The sequence below is a fragment of the Echinops telfairi genome, unplaced genomic scaffold, assembly GCF_000313985.2.
Source record: "Echinops telfairi isolate 266 unplaced genomic scaffold, ASM31398v2 ScPeMD7_7468;HRSCAF=8506_0, whole genome shotgun sequence".
In the NCBI taxonomy this organism is placed as follows: Eukaryota; Metazoa; Chordata; class Mammalia; order Afrosoricida; family Tenrecidae; genus Echinops; species Echinops telfairi.
In genome coordinates, this window is record NW_022111369.1 from 30,488,423 (window position 1) to 30,511,555 (window position 23,133).

The window sequence follows — 23,133 nt, forward strand, 5'->3', positions numbered from 1 at the left end:
TGGGCTGGGAGGTTTGCTTGATATATAAAGCTTTTTTATATAAAGCTTTTTCTTACACATATATGAGTGTCACTGAATTAGTTTCTCTAGTCAACCTGTCCTAACACACTTACATACACATGTAACTATTTCACAACTTACATATACAATAAAAACAACAGTATTTCTCTATTAAAATTAGTGTGGAAATTTTTACAGTACTGTGAGTTGAAAACAGGCTCCCCTGAACAGCCTCCTCTTTACTATATAAACCCTTAAAGATTTGTCCAGGCGTTAGGAATTTTAGAAAGGTATTTGTTTCCTCTTGATCTCTAGAACAGATCCCAGAGTGGGTGTATTATGAGACTTTTGTCCTGTTTTCAGAAGAAGAAAACATGTTACTGTTTTAAGTGTGTTCATTCCTGAGCACCAATATTCATTCTAAGCTAGACAAACGGGTTCATATCCCTTCCAAGCAGCACGCTCATCTAACCCAGAGCTATTTTCACTTCCAATTTTTATTTCTTCTTCTTCTCAGTTTTGGAAATTTCATTAATAGGACTGGAAAACATCCGCCAGACATGGAGCTGTGGAGGGTCATGGAGCAGCGTGAAGCTGTGTTCACCTCACTGGATTGTTTACTTACTCATTCAGCTATTACCAGATGTGTCAATATAACTTGCCTTTTATTTTTGTATTAGAAAAATGTCTTATGACACCTTAAAATATAACTCAGAGGATGTAGTTAAAATGTAATTATACTGATACATCCCTTTCCTTCAGGACGTGGTAACATTGCTGGAAGTGACTGCAAAACTTTGCTCTACAACCTCAAGAGGAAAATATAACTCCGTCTCAAAATAGTCCCTTTCAGAGGCTGCTGTTTTGTTTTCCAGCGCCACGGCTCTTCTTTGGAGGCAGGGCATGAAGTCCTTACCAGTGGCCATTCTCTGTATGGGGAGTCCTGAGAGCACGGTGGGCAGGCACATGGCTCCCAGCCACAAGACTGATGATGTGAACATACTCACCAGCTCCGTGGCAGAAAGAACGGGTGATCTGTGCCTGTAATGGCTAGAGCCCAGAAAATCCTGTGGTGGCACTCTCATCATATGGGGTCATTAGGAGTCAAAGTTGACTTCAAGGCACACAACTACAGCAATATAATCTTGTTGTTAGCTACCATCCAGTGGTCCTCACCTCATGCACAACAGAACAAAACACTGCTTGGGGCTGTATCACCTCTAGAATCTGTGGTAGATTTGACTATTGTGACCCGCAGGACTTTTGCCAGCTGGCATTTCAAAGGATGTTTTCAAGCCTTTCTTCCTAGCCTGTCTTAGTCTAGAAGCTCCATGGAAACCTTTTCAACATCTTAGTAATGTATGTAAGGCACTAAATGATTCCTGATGGATGTGGCTGCACATGTGGCACACTGGCCAGAAATCAAACCTAGGTCTTCTGCCTGGAAGGGCCTTTGTGTTATGAATTAAATCACCTCAAAACACAGTAGTTTAAAACACCTCAGGGTTCTGTGGCTTGGCTTGGCTTAGCTGTGTGTGTGAGCGGGCTGCGAATCCAAGAGAGTTTCTTTAGCTCCATACCTCGTGGTGTGCTTCTCCTCCACATGAGCCCTCTCTCTAGGCAATCAGTCTGTACTTTGTTCAGGCTTGTTCAGGACTTGAACAGCAAGAAATAGACGTTGCCAGAGTAGTTCGCAGCCATCACAATCACTGTCCTAGTCAAAGCAGCCAGAGTCAAAGGGTGCAGAAACAGGTGTCCCAACTGGATGGAGACGTAGCAAGGTCACACTGCAGAAGGGGTATGGATGAGAGAGGCTGCTGCATACCTCTTTGGAGAATGTAATGTACCCTAGCCAATCTCTGATAGCAGTGAAATTACAGAGCATTTGCTGACAGTTACTTTCAAAATGTTTGAGTGCTGGATTTGATAATAAACCATTTTACTTACCGTGGCAATTGTTTACCTTGTGTGGTAGTTACATAATTTGTTGTCAATTTGAGACATGAGTGAAGGGCTGGAGTTTACCTGTCTATCAGGTTGCAGCTTGATGACCTCATGTGGAGGCACTAAGGAAATAAATAGCTCACTGGAGGTGGGACACAGGCTCACTCCCTGAGAGATATTTCTGACGAGAACCCACATGAAGCTACCTTGATGCAGCCAGAGCCCTGGGACCTGGAGGAACCATGTGGAGACCCCTGCCAGTGCTGAGATGCTTACAACGCCACTGGATCCACAAGACTTTCCACCATAGGCTTGTGATCGTCCTGCATTCGGCATCATTTCATGTGTTTCATGAATCTGAAGAGGACTTTATAGATTGGTATCAGACATATGGGCTAATATTGGACTTATGGACTTGATCTGGACTGGGCTGGGATGTTTTCTCAAGATACAATTGCTCTTTATATAAAGCTCTTTCTTATACACACACGACTCCCTGGATTTGTTTCTCTAGTCTACCCGGACTAACACAGCTTGTGCATTTGATTTTATACAATTGTCCCCCAGAGTAGAATCATGATCAAGCTTTTCCTTAGCTGGCTAAATATGAAAGCACACTTGATAATATTTATCACATGATAGTCCAAGGATGGAAAGAACAGTGAGAATATTATCTTTAAACACTATTGACCAGAGATAAACACACATCTTGCTTCCTTTGCTCCAGGAACTATAAAATATATTTAAGAATGAAGACACCTCACAGATTATTGTATAAAACACCAGAAATGTTTTGGAAATAGAGTTTGAAACAAAGAACTAAGCTTCCAGTTGGGTAAAAAAGAGAGAAAGGAGTTTACTAATCGTTCATTAATAACCTGAATGATTAACAGCAGCTAAATTTTTAAAATAATCCTTTGTGGTTTATTATTTCATGCAATTATCTGAAACAGGGGTCAGCAAATGATAACCTATGGGCCAAATCTGGCATGCCACTTGCTTTTATAACTGACTATTTAAGGTAACACAGCTTTAGGGTGTTTGAAAGCATCCTCAGCAAAGCCAGAGTTAAGTATCTGTGACATGATTTACATGGTTTACAAAGCCTAACATATTTACTGTTTGTTTTTTTGGAGAAAAAATAAAGGTTACTGGATTTTTCTTTACAGGAAACATTTACAGAGCCCTGACTAAAGTATTGAGCATTGAATTTATGTTTTAAAAAGAGATGGTAAGACAAGTGCTGGGCGCAGGCATTTGAGACTTTGCCTTCTTGAGTCCCTCGTGCTGCGAAATGGGTCATTTCTTCTGGAAAAAATTACCATACTCTAACAGAATGCAATTTGAACAATAGCTATTATTCCCAGCCCAACAACTCCAATTAATGAGTTTTTAATCAAGTGAGTATTTTAAAGATCTAAGGGTAGAAAATATTTACTAAACCCGCCCAAAGATCCAAGTGATTGCCTTGTGGTTTCATCTTAATTATAATATTTTTTAAAGAGGCATATATAGTTTGACTTTAGACTTCTCAAAAAAAGTATGCTTACAGTTTTCTGCCTTTCTCACATATCCACCATTTCTTGTCCTCGTGTTGTCTCCAGAAATGATGCTGTTGTTGTTTTGATAGGAGGAATCCAGAAGGAAAGGAAGTCAACATGTGGTTATTTAAGCCAAAACTTTAGTTTGAGAAGAGTAAAGCTTATTAAGAGAAGCAAGGATGGTAGAAACAACAAGGTCAACTCTAAAGGAAGTAGAGAATTCGTGCTACAGTAATAAATTGAAAAGTGATGGACTATTCCAGGTTCCCCATCAATTAAGTACGAGTCACCTAAACTGCAGCTCAGGAAGATATATCGGTTGATGCACTATACAGAATTGCCTATGAGGGACTTGGGATGAGAGAATTGGACCAACGGTGACCACAAGTTGAAGATCAGAGTCATCTTTAAGCAAGAGCTAGGTTGTAGTCACACCAACTTCCTCAGATCCTCCTCCTCCGCTGTGCAAGATCCTACTTTATAGGAAAAGTTTATAGAAGACTATTTGGGCTATACTCAAAGCCTATGGAGTCAGGTGATTGGACTTCGTAGCTTAAAAACGTACCAAGAAAATAAAAGAAAAGGAAAAGGTTGTACACTAGGGACTGAGTGGGAGATCTGTCACGAAAAGGTCCGTTTTCATGGAGAGGATTGACTTTGGAGGGTCAGACTTTGGAAAGGAAAAGGAAATGAGATCTTTAAAGTCAGAGTTCACAATCTCTGCCTCATGTAAGAAAAAAGATTATGTCTGTGTGCTGCTTGGCAGAAGCGGTGAGGCATAGGGGGAGGGTTGGTCTGACCATTTATTTGCCTTTGCTCTACTAAGAGGTCCTCTGGGATGTACCTGAGGGGCATCTCGAGGAGGTATGGCACCATCTGCCATCCTTGTAGGTGAGGTGTCACCAGCTATCTTTTCTTGTGTGGGACACTGGCACAGGCTCATGGTGGCTAATTATTTCCTTTGGAGTTCAATTCCAGGACTGCTGTTGTTAGGTGCCATTGATTTGGCTCTGATCCATAGCAGCCTAGCCTCTTGCATAACAGAGTGAAACACTGCACGGCCCTGCGCCATCCTGACCTTACCATGCCTGAGCCATTGATGCCCCGACTCATCTGTCTTATCAAGGGCTTCCTCTTTTTTGCTGAGCCTCCACTTTAAGAAGCATGATGTCCTTCTCCAGGGACTGGCCTATCCTGAGAATACGGCCAAAGTATGTAAGATGAAGTCTTGCCATCCTTGGCCCTAAGGAGCACTCTGGCCTTACTTCTTCTAGGACAGATTTGTTTGTCCTTTTAGCAGTCCATGGTACTTTCAATGTTCTCCAGCACCACAATTCAAATGCATCCATTCCTCTACTGTCTTCCTTATTTAATGTCCCACTTTCACATGCATATGAGGCATGAGCTCCACTAAGAATGAACAATAAAGAAGAATTTTTGTGAAAATCAAAATTCACAGTCTCCTGTATTTTATCTAACTACCCTATTCCTACTTGTTTTTATTTGAAGTGAGGTTAGCAGATGGTGTGGAGTAGAAAAACTCTTACATACATATATGTACACAACACACACACACACACACACACACACACACACACTAAGAAGTCCCCCCACTAGAAAGCCCAAACAATTTAAATGTTCTCCTCTCCCCATTTAGGAAGAAGACACTGCTGGAAACCTAATGCATACCTTCAAAACATCGTCGTACCCAGAAGGCCTGATGAATGGAAGCAGCACATTGTTGGAAGAGAATGGGGCTCTCCAATTTGAGGGCACTCAAAATATGACTGAGGAGGAGCTGATTTCTCTACGTGGAGTTGACCATGGTAACATGAGTTGAGTAAAGTCTGTGGGAGTGGGGGCTGTTGGATCTTCTTTTGCTGATGGGGCACGACTCAGGGTAAGGAGAAACAGCTGTAACAACCTGCTGATGGTTGGAACTTGGAATATACTAGTATGTCTCCAGGGAAATTGGAAATGGTCAAAAGTGAAATGGGATGCATGAAAACCAATATTCTAGGTATCAGTAAGCTGAAGTGGATTGGTGTTGGCTATTCTGAACCAGAACATCATATGATTTACTGTGCTGGGAATAACACAATCAAGAGGAATAGCATGGCACTCGTGGCTAAACCAGATATTGCAAAATCCATCATGAAGCACAGTGCTGCCTGTGATAGGGAAAACTTCATGGCTTAAAATCAGGAAAGGTGTGTGACAGGGTTGTGTCCTTTCACCATTCTTGTTCAATCTGTATACTGAGCAAATAGTCAGAGACGCCGGCTTATAGGAAGAAGAATATGGCATCAGGGGTAGAGGAAAGCTTATTAACAATCTGTTAGGATGTTACTTTGAGAACTAAGGTATTTCTGACCCAAGGCATGGTGTGGCAGTTACATAATCTCCTGTCAATTTGAAAAGGGGTGGAGTCTAGCCTGTCAATCAGGTCCCAGCTTGATGACCTCATTTGGAGGTGGGACAGATACATAGCTCACTGGAGGCCAGATAAACACACTCTCTCTTTTCTTCTTCCTGCGAGACATTGCTGTCGACAAGCCACATGGAGCTATACGGATAGAGCCAGAGCTCTGGAGCTGGAGAAGCCATGTGGAGACTCACAGCCAGTGCTGAGATGCTTCCACCACCACTGGATCCATAAGACTTTCCACCCACTGGCCTGTGCTCTCCCTGCAATCAGCATCATTGCATGTGTTGCATGAGTCAGAAGAGGAATTTATAAACTGGTATTGGACATATGGGCTAATATCAGACTTATGGACTTGAACTGGACGGAGTGGGATGTTTTCTTAATATACAATTGCTCTTTGATATAAAGTTCTCTCTCACACACATATGAGTGTCTCTGGATTTGTTTCTCTAGTCAACCCGGACTAACACACATGGTATTTTTAATGGCCTCATATGCATCATGCCAAGTAAAACAAAGGAAGACCCTTGAGTAGATGGATTGACACAGTAGCTGCAACAATGGGCTCAGGCATAGGAACAATTGTGAAGATGATGCAGGATCGGGCAGTGTTTAGTTCTGCTGCGCATATGGTTGCTATGGGTTGGAACTGATTCGCTGGCTCCTAACAACAACATAGATGGCTCATTATGTTGATTGAATTGCAGCCAGCTAGGGATAGAATTAATTGGGGGAGAGGAAGAGAATAATGCTTCTCCTTAGGGACACAGTCTAGAAATTATACACATAGCAAAAAGTAAATCAAATGGCCATTTCTAACACAATGAGAAGTGGAATAGCTTACAGTATATTGTGTAGACACTGATTCAGGTAAAACAAAGATTTTATTATTCCTGAAGAGTAATATTATGTGCCATCTAGAACGCTGTGAGTCAAAATACACTCCATGATAATCAGTGTGCTTGGGATTTCTGTCACAGATACAGATAGGTTTTTATGTTTGAACAATGGCCAAAGACCTTTCTGTGGGTGGCCAGATATAGAGGAGCCCTGGTGGCACAATGGTTGAAGCACTCAGCTGCGAACTATCTCACAGTAGCCAATAATTACCCCGTATGTACTACTGCACAAAACAATTCTCAATTCTCATCTAAAATAAAATTTTAAATAGTTATCTTATTTTTTCATTTGCTGAATCTGGAAACCCTAAGAAGTCATTTATTCCTCTGCTGTATATGACTGATTCTGGCTACATTCTTAGTTAAATCTTTGCTATTTTTTTAAATGTGTATACATCCTTTGAGTTTCAAACCATAATGGGAATAAATTTTCAAACTTTTATATGATTTTTCCATTTTCCATTATGAATCTCTCATTTTCTTCTAAATTATAACAATTTTGAAGGGTTGCATTTTTATTTGAAATATAATCAATGGATAGAATATACATACCAGTAACATAACAAAACCAAAGTGTTGACAATTAAACATAATATACAGTGTGGGGCAGAACAATGAAAGAACTACACATTTTATTGTATACAGTGTCCATGAATATCTTCTTAGAATCACATGCAAAGAAAGTGTGATTGAGCAATTCGCATTAGTGCAAACTGTTTACACTATCGAATGATTAAGCAATGCATACTATGTATGGGACTACAACTTCAAAATACTCAAAGAAACTATCTCACAGACTGGTTTACTGTTTGATAAGTGGCTTTGTTTTACAACAGCCTCTCAATAACCCAGTCGAGCAAAGCAACAAGAGGCCCGTTACAGGCAAAAGCAATTGCAGAAACGCATACTTTGTTATAGTAGCACCATCCCCCCTTGTTGTATGCACATGTGTTCTATTGCACCTTCCTGAGTTGAGCTTTGAAATTGGCCGTCACACACAAGCCTAAAACGAATGCATTCACCCCAGGCTCAGCCTTCACTGGTTATAGTAATAATTATGAGCGTCATAGCCATCATAGCCCTGCCCTTTAAAGTAGCTGTACTCATCCTCATAGGCTCGGTAGTTGTCCCCGCGGGGCTCCCCATTCTCATTTTCGTAGACCTCATATGCATTGTCGTATTCACCGGTGCCTGTTTGTTCGTACTCGTTCTCGTAGCCGTTCGTGGTGGTCTCTACCAACGGTGGGGCGGTGGTCTCAGAGATCTCCTGTGGGGGGCCGGTAGGGTCAAAGCCACCATTTGGAGAGGTGGCTGTCTCCGAACCACCTGCTTCCTCTTCTGCAGCCACTGGGGTTCCCTCTGCCCGGGCTGTTGTGGCGCTTTCTTCTGCCTCTTCTCCATTGTCGCCGCCACTGCTACCCCGGCCATGTTCTGCATCCGTGCTGTTTGTGCTTGTGCCGTTGGTGCCTTGTCCGTTCACATCCACTTCTGCCTCATTTTCAGACTCCTCCTCTTCCTCCTCCTCCTCTTCTTCGCTTTCTTCCTCTTCGGAAACTTTGTTTCCTGCCTGTCAGGAAAAGTTGGGAAGAATCTGAATCAGCATGTAGACAATTTTAAATTTAAAGCCATTATGTACTCAAACACTGACTGCTTTGGTCTAGATGTAATTTTTCTTTTTTAAAAAAAATTTAATTTTGTATTAATGTAAAATCCACTTACAAAAGGATTGGTGGGCTTTGAAAATTCTAAGTAAGTATTGTTTTCCTTGGGATTTGTTGGTGGGAAACGTGCCTAAAAAGCTTCTGTGGGAAATGTTTTCTATTATTACTTTTTAATTTTTATAGTGAATTAGATGGGGGGAGGCTACATTTTGGATCATCATTTTTGAATTCAACAATTTAAATAGCTTATCCCATTTCCCAGTACTCTTCCCTGTCCCTCATGCTTCCATTTTTCTCCCTCTTGTGAATAGCTAACATCTCTCACCCTCTAACCTATTGATTCCCCTGCCATCTCTTTCCTCCCAACTCGGGGAACCTTCAAAGCCTGTTACTTTTGGTAGAAAAAGTCTTTTATCTTGTTTTTTTCATTTTATAACAATGGTCTCATGCACTCTTTGCATGAGATTGTAGATTGTGATTGATTAACTTTACTCAGAATGAGATCCTTCAAATCTATCCATGTTGTGATATATTTCACGCTTCCATTATTCTTCGGTGATGCATAGTATTCCATCAAGTGCATGTACCAAAGTGTTTATCCGTTCTTCCACCGATGGATATTTAGGTTGTTCCTAGCTCTTGCTATTGTGAGTAGTGCTGCGATGAGCCTAGGCATGCATAAATCTGTCACTGCACCATCTGGTATGTTCATGCCATTATTGGAACTTCCTATTCCTTTCACGCTCACTTTTTCTACCTTGGGCACCAAAGAGACCACATTTCCTCATTTTTTCTCCATTTTTTAGATGCTTGTCCTCAGTCCAATATATAGAAAGCCAGTGTAGTAACACAAAGAAGAAGACTTGGCTGGGTTAATATGGTTTCTTCTTTGTAAACAGAGAAATTATACATGCCCTTACTTTTTCAATGATTTGGTGAAGCTATAAATATAGTTTGTACAGTGTGAGATAATCATAGATTTCCACAAATTGGGGGGAAAAATATTTAACTGAAGGATCATTACCTTCTTAGGAAGCTGGATTGCAGCTAACGCTATGCTCCCTGTCCCAGGTGTGGGCCCCTCTTCATAGGCAGCGGTTGTAGTTGACAGTGTAGAGTTCTCAGTAGAGTCTTCGTTTTCCTCTTCTTCATTTGAAGACTCCTGGTGAAAATATTCCCAGCAAGAAAAGCCATTGTAGTCTGAAAATAAACTCACGATTTCCTAGGGTTCTGTTGCATTATTGAAATAATACCCCTTACCACTAAAAAAGGGTAAATCTGCTTTCCTCTTATACCATAGTGCAATGCTCACCACTAAGAACTCATGCAAAGCCATGTCACCCTAGTTACTGTAGACTGTTAAAACTAGCTACATAATTATTTCTCCATACCTGATTGTATACTGTCATACCATGCATCCCTCAGCTCTCAGATTCTTACTAATACAAATCACAACCTAATAGTAAATTAATTTTTATATTTTTGACAAATAAACAGAGAATTTTACACCTGTTTTATAATGTATTCCTGACAGCAGCCCTCAAAGGTAGAATATACTAGTTGGGCCCTGTAGCCTCATGTCAGAATCTGAGGTCAAAGGGTAAATGACTTGTATGAGATCAGGTAGATGGCAGCTCATTAGTGGCAGACTCATAAATAGAGCCTTGATCTTCCAACTCCTAGACTTCTTTATTGTGTCCTAAAACACCATTTCTCTTCCTAGAGAGTGAGTTCAGAGATGCCCTGCCTGTAATGAGTTAAAAGAGATAATAGGTCAGTCTCTTGATGGCCACTAAGTTTCAAATACCTTATTGTCATAGTAAATTAGCAATAATTTATGATTTAAAAGTTATGACATAGTGGGTTACTTGTTGGGCTGTTAACCTCAAGGTCAGCAATTTGAAACCATTGGCTGCTCCACAGGAGAAAGATGAGGCTCTCTACTCACATAACCATGCACAGGCTCAGAAACCCAGGGACAGTTCTACTCTGTCCTATAGGCTCACCCGGAGTCAGAATTGACTTGATAGCAGCACGTTGCTGTTTCTTTGACTTAGCAAATAAGTTCATTAAAACAACAACAAGAAAAAGTTGCCTTTAAGTCTATCTTGACTAATGAGATGTGTGTCAAAATAGTATTGTGTCCCCTCTGGTTTTCATAGGCTGTGATGCTTTGGAGGGGGATCTCCAGCCCTTTCTTTGGAGGCATCTCTGGGTGGGTAGTTGGCATTTAACCATCTGAATTTCCCTGGTGGAAATGACTGATGGAAACCAGCATTGGTGAAAATTCAGGTCAACTAAAGACCTCATACATTGATGGTGGAAATTTCCATCAGTGAAATTGCTTTAGGAAATTGTGTATTCACACATTCAGATGCAGAAATGTTCCTCCTAGGTAAGATACCCCCTCAGAAATGAATGCATATATACACTCGAGTAAGTACTAAAATGTTCATAGCAGCACTATTTCCAAACTTGGGAATTACATAAAATGTCCACTGATGGAATAATAATAATACATTGTGGTGCATTCATACAATAAAATACGGACAATGAAAATGAAGGGCAGAACTATATGGGTGGATCTTTCGCAGTTGAGACAGAAAAACTCACGCACAAAAGAATCCATGCTGCACAATTCCATCTATGTGACATACAGGCAAAAGCAATATCCGTTAGAAGCCAAAGCAACAGTTGCCCAATTGGAGTTGGTTAATGAACGGAATGAGGCATAGGATGTGTGTTTCTGTTTGATGTAGGTGCTGGTTGCACGTTTGTGTTCAGTTTCTGAAAAGTCAGTGAGCGGTATACTTATAAAAATAGTGTTCTATGTATTATAGTCCAATAAAAATTTTAAAGCTACTTTGAATTGATTAGGATTAGGAATAAAGTACAAAATATTTCCAAGTGTATTTCATTTGCTTATATGAATACAATTACCAAGGGCTCTGTACTCCGCCCAAATCACCTATGGAATTTAAGGAAAGAAATGGGTGGGCGAAGGTTTTAGAGAACTTCTTTAAATGGAATATTCAGTTTTGCTTATGTAAGTTCTTAATATCATTTTCAAAGAATGATCTGTGGAGCATTTATTCCGTTGAAATTTTAAAATCAAACTACCAAATATTCGCACGGGACCACATAGGGCCTCTAATAGGCAGTGTGAGGGCGAGATACAAAAGCAGATATAGCATCGTTCCTGCCCAAAGCAAAGGTCCCGATTCTTCTTGCGTATAGGAGAGTTGTAGTTAAATTATGGAAGGACCACAAATGTCCAGAAATTATTTACAATATTCTTGGGTGTATGCAAAATTCTTAAAGGAGACCTAATATTTCTCCATCTCCAACCTCTACTCACAATCAGTAAGGAGCCATTGCCAAAATGGTGTGCAGTCGATTGAGGAAATCGAGTTTACAAGACACTTTGACCGTCGCTGTACAGCAACCAGCTGCAATGAAATGAACCACCCTCCCTTACTTCTTAAGTCAAACTGTTCTGTGCAAAGTCAGGTGAGATGGGGTAAGGATTGACTAGGTGGTATTTTTCCTGGTACTAGCTTGCTGTCCTTGTAAAGCCTTCCTTCAATGGATTACAATAAATTATGGTACTTTTGTGGTTAAAGGAAATAAAAGACCCCAAACAAAAACAACCTAACAATCTATGACCCTGAGAGTTCCCCAACACTGCATTTCAAGATGGCCAGTGTTCACCCGTAATTACGTTGTCTGTCATAAGTAGCACCCAAAATACCTGATTTCAGAATGGATACTATCGTTGACGAGTCAGGAAAATGGGTCCTATTTAATCTGTTTCCTTGGGTCAGCGTGTCAGTGGTGAAGATGCTAGCGTAACATTCCCAGGTTGTATAGATATGTTTTAGCCATTGATTACTTTGTAATACTATATAGATGTTTTCTAGCTCACTTATCTTAGCATCTTGAATATTTGCATTTCTGTGAGATCTTAAATTGTATTATTAGACAAAAAGGCAAATAAACCTTCTATTAAAAATAGAACAACTCTATTCTGTGGGTCAAGACAGATGAGCCAAAGCAATATCATAGTGGTTAGAGGGTCAGCTTCCACATACCACCCATTTAGCAAACGGATTGTTTTTAGAAATTCAGTCCCTAAAACCAACATGGCACTGCGTTTGGGATTTTTATTTATTTTTCTTCTATCACCATGTTCCATCTGTGAAAGATGTAAAAAATTACTTTTTCTTGCCTTTTATCAGAATTTACTCCCCTGATCACAACATATAGTGGAAACACTTTTGCTATTGTGCACCGCTTGCTGGTAACTTTGACCCCAACTACAGTGGAATGTTAGGCAAGTCATTTCAGTTGGCTTCAACTTAAATAGCACTCCTTGTTCAAAATAGAAGACAGTGGGCAGTGGGTAAACTGGCAACGGCTATTTTCTGAGCCCAGACTACAGTAGACTAGTTTCCTACTTGTTTGTGTGTGTGTGTGTGGATGTGTGTGTGCCACCTGGTATTTCATGGAGGAAAAAAAAATGACAGAAATACCATACCTCTCCTTCCTCCTCTTCTGAACTATCTTCGCCTCCATTTTCTTCAGATGAGTCACTACTGGTCTAAAAAATATGCAAACAGACACTTATTAAAGAAACAATAACTTTAAAACCAAACTGATTGCTATAGAATCAATTTTGACTCACAGCGAACCTTTGTGGTAGGGGAGCACTGTCCCGGGAGACAAACTCTGTGGGAATCGAATGCCTCATCGTTCCTGTGACGAGCAGCTCAACCACCTCACCAACAGGACTCCCATTAAATACATATTAAACAGCAGTTACATTTTCCTGCTGCTTGCCATAAGATAAAACACACACAAATATTTATGCATGCTAATTAACTGACTGGTTTTATCTAGTTTATTGTCAAGAACTTGATGGTTACTCCCCTAGCCCAACAAGTAACTGGAGCGGAACATTAAACTCAAGCCGTGTTATTTGTTAGTTGAATGGATATGACAGATGACAGTATATTCATACAGCCTGAGCTATTTTTTTCTCAGTGGGAATGCTTTTTGTCATGTACATACTTCCTCACCTCTTACCTTTCCGCTACCCTCATCACCTAATTCTTCAGTTAGTCTCTGCTGGGCTCACTGCTGTGGAGCTCATGCTGAGCAGAGCCATCTGACGGGAAAGAGTAGAACTGCCCCTTTGGCTTTCTGAGACTTTACATCCTGGCAGAAGGAGCAGACAGTCTTGCCCTTCTCCGGTTAAGCAGCTGGTGGGTTCAACCGCTGACATAGTGGTTGGCAGCTCAGTCGCTACCCCACTATATCACCAGGGCTCCTTGTAGCGCCTACAGGAAGAACTATTTTAAAACTGTGTGAAATGCCTTCAAGTTTGGACATTTCCATTTTCCTCTTTTTCCTTTATCCTGTATTATCAGTTTGTCACTAAGCACATTGCTCTTGCCATAAGCTCGTTCATGTGGACGAGTGTATAAAATTGGTGTGTGCGGGGGTGGAGGGGTGTTACCATTACGAACCCTTTACACTTCTATCAGTCACCTTTGGATTGAATAAATCCAAAATATACATTACAAATACTATACATGTGTTCCAGACTATAGATGATGCACACTGGGTGTATATCAAGTGGGGTGAAAGAGACCCTACTTTACAATCAAGATAATAGATTCAGAGAGATCAGTTTTAAAGCCCAAAGTAGTATCAATATGTCAAGATATTTTGATATGAGAAATTAGAGCAATAAATCATAAACTCATTTAACTCCGAGTGAATAAGGGCTTATCTGGCCTTTTTTTAAAAGAGAAGGAATTTCACAGAGAAGGAATCTTAAATCTAGAAGAACTCTGAATTCTCCAAACAGTTCGTGCAAGCATGGGTTGAGATACAGAGCACATTGTTCCATCTTCTCTTTCTAAGATAAGCGCAATAGTGATTAGGCTTATTATAAAGTATACAGAGTTACCACGAGATTATTTTAAATAATAAATTCTCCTGATAAATTTAAATGCAAATTGCATTTAAAGAAGTTAAATTTATATATACTTTATAGGACTTTAAAATCTATTGTACCTAAGCAATGGAGCCCTGGTGGCATAGTGGTTACAGTTTGGGCTGCTAATCGCACAGTCAGCTGGTTGAAACCACCAGCCTGCTGCAAGAGAAGGACAGGGCTTTCTACTCCCAGCGCCATGAGTCTCAGAAACTCACAGGGGCAGTTCTACCCTGTGCTGTGCTGTGGGGTGGCTGTGAGTTGGCATCCACCGATGAGAAATACCTAAGTAATAAGATTAAAATGAATGCCTAAACAAACAAACCCCAAGTTGATCCTCAATCTGAGTGATCATATTTTAGGATACAGTAGCACTCCTCTCTAGAGACAACTGGCCCTAGGGTTTCCAAGGCCCTGGCTCCATCTTTCTCTCCAGGAGCAGCAGGTGGGTTTCAATCGTCAGCAGCCTGGCACTTCACCTACTGAGCCTCCTTAAGAGCTAAAGTGAAGTTTGTCTGTAGAGATGAGGTGAGCGTTATATCAAAGCACAAGGGACGCATATACTTATTTAGGAGAGGTGTACTGCATGGATAAATTTAACCAAGGATTCAGTATATAAAAATTTAATTAAAACTCAGTAAGTTGGGGTACTTTCAGAAATGTAAATCTCAATCTCAATGTGTTTCCAGAGCATTGAAGACAGGAAAGATTAGTTGTTGTTCTTCCAATCATAAGCCAAATTGGATTTTCTCTCTCTTTCTCTTAAAACTACCCCTAATCACAATAGGTAACTCAAATGGACCCCCGATGTAAGATTTTGTCACTTCCTGCAAATCTTACTTTTGATTCTGATGACCCCGTTAAAGCCCCTACTCTGGAAAACATCAGCAGTCAGATACGGCAAACCCTTCCTATCCCAGTCTTGCTTGGGCTCACTTTTTAGTTGGCACGTCAGCCACCCAAGGAGAGGGAATGCTGTCTCCTTGAGCCAAGAATGACCTTGAGAGGAAAGTGAATTGTTAGACTTGCTCTGCCACTGCCATGAGCTTCATGGTTTTTCCTAGCCCAGAGGCTGAATGAAGCAAAATAGTACATTTGAACCATGGTATAGAGGGCAGTATATTGATGTAGCCTGAGCTGATTCTTAAATTGCAAATGCTTTTAGTCACTTTATATATTCCCCTTCTCTTACCTTCCTCCCTACAGTCACCATGTCATTAATTCCTCAATTAGGGCCTACAGTAAAAATTACTTTAAAATGTGTGTGAAATGCCTTGAAATCTCGACCTCTTCTTTTCTCTTGCTTATCTTTTACTACTAGCTTGTCACTAAGTTCTCTTGCTTTTTCCAGAGGTCTTGTGCATACACGAGTATATAAAATTGGAGTGTGTGTGTTTTATCATTACGCCGCTAGACTCCCATCACCTTATTTTAGATTAAATCAATCCGAAATAATGCATTTCAGCTACTGTAGTGGTAAGAGAATAAGTGTATCAGGAGTCTAGCATTGTGATAACTGGGGTGAAGTAAATAAAAGTTAGTAAGTTTACAACCAATATAATTAACACAAATTGCCTTTTAAATATTATTATAAATACTAATTAAATTTGAATAGAATATGAATCTCAAAGCAAATATGGCTTAATATATTTTGGGTTGAAGATGTTGGCACTAAGTTGTATACATATAAGGAGTCCTGGATGGGGAGGCGGGGCTTGCATTGAGCTTCTTGCTAACTGTCAGACTGGCATTTTAAACCTTCTAGCCAGCCACTCCCTGAGAAATGACTAAAGATTTACAGACTTGAAAAATCCTTTGTAGGGTCTCTGTGAGTTGGAATGAACATGATGGCAATGGGCTTTTTGTCGTATAAGTACATTTTTAAGATGCCCTCATGTGGTAGTGGTTATGTTTTGGCCTGTTAGCCACAAAGTCAGCAGTTCGAAAACCACCAGCTGATCAAGGGAGAAAAAAGAGGCTTTGTGCTCCCATAAAGAGTTGCAGTCTAGGAAACCCACAGGGACAGTTCTCTCCTGTCCCATAGGTTGGCTGTGCATTGCAATCATCTCCCCGGTAGTTTTCAGGGAGCTTGGAGTTTTCAGAAGTATATTTGTAAAGACTTATGAGTAGACATATCTCTAAATATCTGATATTTTAGGAAAGTTGAAGGTCAAGTCAGAAGCTTGCATCTATTACCATTTCCATTGAGTTTAAGAAAGAAAGTGAAGCAGGTTTTCAAATGTGCTCTATTTATTTGTGGGCCTGAGGTGAACCAAGGATGGGAGACAATTCTGAGAACCCACAAGTCTTGTATCTTTTATGCTCATATTTCTGTGGTCACACATGATCCCCATAATTAGAATGGCGCTAGACATACTTTAAGATTATCATTTCCTATCATTGTCTGAGCTGGAGATTGGTTAACCCAACATATGGTGAGATACTCGGCCAAACCGCGGAGCTGAGACATTGTTTTCTAGATCTTGACTACTTTTAGTGTCTCTGAGTTCTGGTTCAAATGACGCATAATTGGTGCCCTGACCCAAACTGCATGGTAATAAAAATAGTGCTGTTCTGGGTCATTGTACATTTAAAACCAATATTCGGACACCCCATTTTCAAAGGCCCTCCGCCTGCCTATGTGACCCACAAAAAACTGAAATTCTTTGTTTTCAGTCGTGACTTCCTTTCTGTTTATACATTTTAAGGGCTATTTTATTTTTTCTTATAGGGTATTTAGTTGACTTCAGAAGTTTCTCATTTTCCTCTGCGGCTCTTGAGACAAGCTTCCATGATAAGTATATTCCAGTGAAAGACATAAAGCATTGTGGGTATTGGCATCTGAACTTCCTTAACTCTAAAAACGTACGCAGGTCAAAGTTTCAAAAAATCTTCACCAGTGATAGTAAGGATTTTTAAAAAAGTAATCTGTGTTGTCTGTGTTAAATAACTTTTCCTGTAAATTAAATAGCTCTAGATTACTGGATAAAACATAGCTGTATGATAGTATTGAGTCAAGGATCATGTGACAATTCGTGACCTTCCCACTGACAGAAGTATATGCCACTGATAAAAGGTTTCAGTCAGTGCCAAAGAAAAGAGAAAGGAACAAGAAAACCCAACAAACTCACTAAATCCATTAGAATTCTAAACCCATTAGAATTGTTTCTTTGAGTTTCTGAGGCTGTACAAATGGCCAGTCAAAATCATTTCACTTGATGTGCCATGTGTTTTGGTTTTCTTATGTCCTTCCAGACTGTACGAAGTGATTTTACTCTCTGTGTGTGCATCTGCTTTCAAAGAAAACTTAGAAGTAAATTTTATTTATATTGAAAAGAAGCCTTTTATAGAAGGCAATCTTTCCGGTTAAATTGAAGCGACAGGCAAGTTTAGGTGGCCTGTACTTAAAGTGGCTCCTTTTATAACAGGTCATAGTTGACTGTTGAGAAGAAGCACAAATCTTTCACTTACCTGAATTGGAAACCGTTTTAAAGGAGGGTAAAAGTAGGAATGCTTATAGAGGTAATAGTGTGGCCTGAACTTAAAGACCTGTATAAACAAAATAAATGAGATAGTCATGTTCAATGTGCAGTAAATACAAAGTGAAAAAAAAATTGGTCAAATTTTGCTAAAATTGCTAAAATTAATTACCCCATTTTGTCCAGAATCCTCTAATTTGGCTCTCTGATGCAAATTTTTCATCTGTTTTAAAGAGCATTTCATTATTACATAGCTTTCCTTTTACATAAAACAGACACAGAGGGAAATTACCGTAAACGTTTTCAGAAAACAACTTACCGAGAAAGCACAGGCCATTCCCAAAAGGCTCAGCAAAATTAAGGCCGTCTTCATTTTGGAGATTGTTTCTGGAATTAATAAAAAGGTGAGCTTACTGACTAGTAAAACCAAAGCATGACTGTCTTTCTCATTGCCCAGTGTGATGGTCTGTTTTTGTGTGTGGAGGCCTGGAGGCACGGGAGTTCAAGTGCTCGACTGCTCATGAATTGGTGCTCCCACAGGAGAATGCTGGGACAATCTACTTCCATCAAGCCTGATGGACTTGTAAACCTATCCCAAAGGAGACTATGAGTTGGAAAAAAATTAGAAATGGGTTTAGTTTTTGGTTTGGGTAATTTATGTGTATATAATTAAAATTTTGACTCACGTATACCAAGATACCATTTTATTTTGAAATTGTTCCTTTTATTAAAGTAGTATAAAATGTCCTTTACTCATTTAAATAATCTATTGCTCCAAGAGGCTTTGAATGCATAAAGTACCTTTGATTGCGGAAAAAGTGAGGTTTTGAAGCCACTGATTCAGGAAAACCGGTTAAGTGAATGGACTTGCTAGTGTAGTTATTTGCTTTGTTGTTCTTATGACTAAAACACAGCAAAAATCAATTCTATTTTAATGATTGCTTTTATACCAATTACCCTTCACGCAGTTTCCAGTTTATCTATAGGGTTTAAGTTAAACGTTCATTTATAAAATGGAGACTTTATGTAGATATAGTTTTCCTATGGACTACCTTGGATTATTTCATCTTTACTTTGAGGGGATTTATAATTTATGAAATGCAGCAACTATCAATGTAGGGGTCCTCATGGCATGGTGGGCTATGCATTGGGCTGCTAACAGCAAGATCAGCAGTTTGAAACCACCAGCTGCTATGGGGAAGAAAGACGAGGCTTTCTACTCCCATAACATGCTACAGTCTTGAAACCCCACAGGGACTGATCCCTCTTCTTTCTATAGGGTGGCTATGGCTTGCTGACAGTGAGTTTGGCTTTTGGTCTTTTCAGAATGTATGAACATCGGGGCATCGGGATGTCAGTGGCAAATTTCTTTCAACTACGTTGTTTGCTAGTTTCATTTAAGCTTCTGGAGAAGTGCTGGTGCCACTGTGGGTGTGGCACTGGACTGCTAACCACAGTATGGCAATTCAAACCTACCAGCCATTCGGCAGGAAGAAATGAGACTGCCTGCACCTGTAAAGAGTCACCATTTGGGAAATCCTACCGAGGGCCACTCTGAATCGGAACTCACTTGATGGCAGTGTGCTCAGTGGGTATACAACTAAGGATGACTATCCTGAGCTAGACTGCAGCACGTCTGATGTCAAGATGCCTGGCAGAGACAGAAGCTTCAATTGTATGGAATAATTGAAGATGTGTGGGATCACACTGTTAGACTCCTATAATAGTATCCACTCCATAATCTCTCCTGCTTCCACACAATCCTCCCAGTCTTGCTTTTCCCCGAAGCAGTCGAAGCATGAATGACTATGTTTTATCCATGTAGGAACAATTACTGGACAGTCCTGAGAATTGCAACCATGCAGAGATCCCCAGATTGATGCATATTACTCATCAACTGAAGGAGAGGGACAGTGACAGCCTAGGATACTTTAATTTTATACCATTTAATAAAGTTCTATTTAAGATTCTATTTTAGTTAAAGTGGAACAAACTTAGCTGAAAGGCTAATAATATCCACCCACTTGCATTCTCAGACACATTGAACTGACCGCTGTCTCATACGTAGTGACAGCTTGGGTCACTTCTTGCAAGCAGTATGTAATGATGGTGGCCACTTCTCTTTAAGCACACTTCAAAACCTAGTGTTTACAATCTAAGAAACTCATGCCATATATTGTATCCTGTCGGTGGAGTTTGCATTTTGTCATAGACCCTCAAGAGTTAATGCATCCCAACTGAGTACTTTCTACTGAAGTAAAAACATTGTATAGATTACTGCTTGAGACATGGAGGCACTAACTTGTAGCCTGAGCCACACTCTCTGTGGGGCAGAGTGGGTCTTCTCATTCATTGCCACCCTGCTTTCCTCACAGTCTCCTCGAAATTATAAAGTTTTTGATGGCTGCAAGAAGATAAAGTAGCTTTGCCCTTGATGGACTCTCATCAGTCTAAAAACACGGTGATAAGGGTACTTTGTATAATGCCTTACAAGTTGCTGTCTGTGTTTAAGCCCATCCCCAAAGAGGGACACCACATCTTTGCAGCTGCTTAAAAAGGTTGGGATAGTTAGAGTAGTTTAAAGAATTACAACTGTTAAAACAGACATTTAGAAAGAGTTTAGGTTATATAAGTATCTCATAACAAACCATAAAACTAAGCAGGTGACAACATGATACGGATAGTATCAAATGAACCAAGTGGCTTACTTTTTATTTTCTTGTGATTTCTAAAAACCAAAGACCTCCATAGTGACCACCCCCACCCCCAGACAACCATGCGAACATTCCTAAGGGATGGTTTTGAGAATTTAATCATAGGTTTATTTTGGGAAGAGTATGATAAACTACCAATGTGATTTATTTCTCTAGGACTCCTAGTTTTATACTGAATGCAGAGTTATAGAAAGCTAGCCCTTTGAAATCTAATATATGACATGTTGAAAAGACATCACATATAATGGACAGACAAGGCAAATTCTGGGGAAATATGCCTACATTTAGGTAGATTCACCAATTGCAAGGTAGTATTTCAGGCAGATAGTCATATTGCATCAAAATGGGTAAATGATGTGCAGAGATAGAAACCAGGGAGTATAATTTTCTATTTATGTGCACAACATTAACCTATTTACCTGTTAACAAGTTAAACCTCTTTGGAAAGAATTTGACATCCAACATACCAGTTCAATGACAAACAAGTATTAAGTAATATAGCCAGTCTCCACAATGAAATCTCATCAACATTTAGATTTTAAAAAATTCACAGTCAAGCCAGGAGCTTTGAGCTTAAGATATTGAAGCTGTCATGTGAAATCTTACCCTTTTCAGTCGTGGAGTCAAAAGGCAGCTTCCCAGGAAGGAGTGAGAGGACACAGATTTAATATTTCCCCTGCTCTCTCACTTACTCACCCACTGGCTCCTGCTGGCTATAAACTCTTCTTTGCCTCCCAACAGCCAATCACGGTCATGGTTAAGGTGATGTCAGAATATGGATTCTCACCAGAAAACCCCGAGACTTCAACACTCTTTCAAGACACAGGCTTAGTTGAATAAACATGAAATGCGGTTCTAGTGCCAAGAGGTTTGCATTGTGGAATTTAATTGAAGGTTCAGATGAAGATGAATAGTTTGAGTTCTGAATATATATATAATAATAGACTGTATTTGATTTAAAATAAACAGCAAAGGATTCCACTATCTAAACTTTTCTTAATTATACAAGTTCTCACTTTGTTAGAAAGAAAGGAAACTTCCTGCTAGTAAATATAATCCTATATTAGCTTAGTAAAAATAAGAAGAAACTAAATCATAATGATGAGGGAAAGGAGCTGATGAGTAGGCAATATTTCTTCCTGAAATATGCTGGGATGACTCATAAATTTAAATGGATAGGATTAAGTCTATCAAATTTGTAAGATCTATTTACTGAAATGCATTGTTGGCTCTGAGTATAAAAATTGGAATTTATATGGGCTCTGTAGGGGTGCTCATAAATTCTAACTTTTATACGCAGACCCACTAATGTAGCTCAGTAAATAGCTCTTACAAATGCATGAGGGCTTCGTAGGGTGGCAGGGAGCCCTAGCAGCGCAGCAGTTATGCACTGGGCGGCTAATCTCGCGGTCAGCAGTAGGAAAGCACCAATCCCAGGACAGAGACCAAACTTTCCACTCCAGTCAAAGGCTGCAGTCTCAGAAGCCCACAGGGGCAGCTCTACTCAGGCCTAGCGCCCATAGCAGTGAGTGTGCCATTAGGGTAGGGTTGCAATGACCCTATGACTCAGTCCTAGAGTCCCTAGCAGTGAGGTGTCTGGTGGCAAAATCAACATGATCTACTGGAAGAAAGAGAGAAGGAGACGCCCAGGATCACTACTGGATTTTTAACATGAGTGATCTTGTGAATGGGGGAATCATAACTCATGCAATGTCTAATGGAGGACCTCATAGGTTTTATTTGTGCAACAAATGCTTGTAATATGATATAATGAAAGAAATAGAGAACTGAGACGCAAGAAGATGGAAATGTCCTTGACTCTACCACTTTGTAACGCACTAAACCACCGGGAAGGCTTTCATTTGACCCATTTCTTAAAAATAAGGGTGTTTTCACGAGTATAGAAGGACAATGCTTTGTGTACCTTCATTACCCATAAGACACTCTGACTAAACAATTGAATGTAAATATGACAAGTGTCCGTTTTCACTGGGAGCAGAGGGACATGCACAGCGACACCACTAGGAAGCAATCAGGAAAATCCAGAGTGTGGGAAACGTTGCAAGACACATGATGTGATTTTTTTCAATTAGGAAGCACCACGGTAGGAAACATAGAAAAGAGAGAAGATTCATCTATAATTAGAAAACACTTCAGCGGCATATTTTAAAATATCTTAAAGTTGTTGGAGAAATATTTAATGCTAATCCTTTCATGATACTAACCTTATTATTGATTAGTTCTGGTTGCTTTATTTTTGTAAAAAGTCTTATGTTTTAGAGATTCATACTGAAGTATTCAGGGGCGAAAGCTTTATTTGTGATTGGGAGTAAAGATGAAAGCAGGTTGGTGATAAATCGATAATCAAATTGGTGATAAATCCAAAGGATTTGTTACTGGAAAGGGCTGGGAATGTCAAATCCCATCTTTCTTGGTTCTAGTCATGCTAGAGAGAAGAGGAAGACA

At 39.9% G+C, this 23,133-nt stretch overlaps 1 protein-coding gene across 1 annotated transcript; it reads right to left on the minus strand.

Moving 5' to 3' along the window:
• Positions 1-7,421: 7,421 nt before the first annotated feature.
• On the minus strand, positions 7,422-21,354 carry LOC101656585 (integrin binding sialoprotein). Its single transcript, XM_004703254.2, has 7 exons — positions 21,274-21,354; positions 18,273-18,340; positions 18,126-18,176; positions 17,946-18,023; positions 13,011-13,073; positions 9,498-9,635; positions 7,422-8,379 (listed from the first exon to the last, which is right to left on the minus strand). Exons 2-7 carry the CDS (start codon positions 18,324-18,326, stop codon positions 7,849-7,851), a joined length of 915 nt encoding a protein of 304 aa, XP_004703311.1. The 5' UTR covers positions 18,327-18,340; positions 21,274-21,354; the 3' UTR covers positions 7,422-7,848.
• Positions 21,355-23,133: the final 1,779 nt, after the last annotated feature.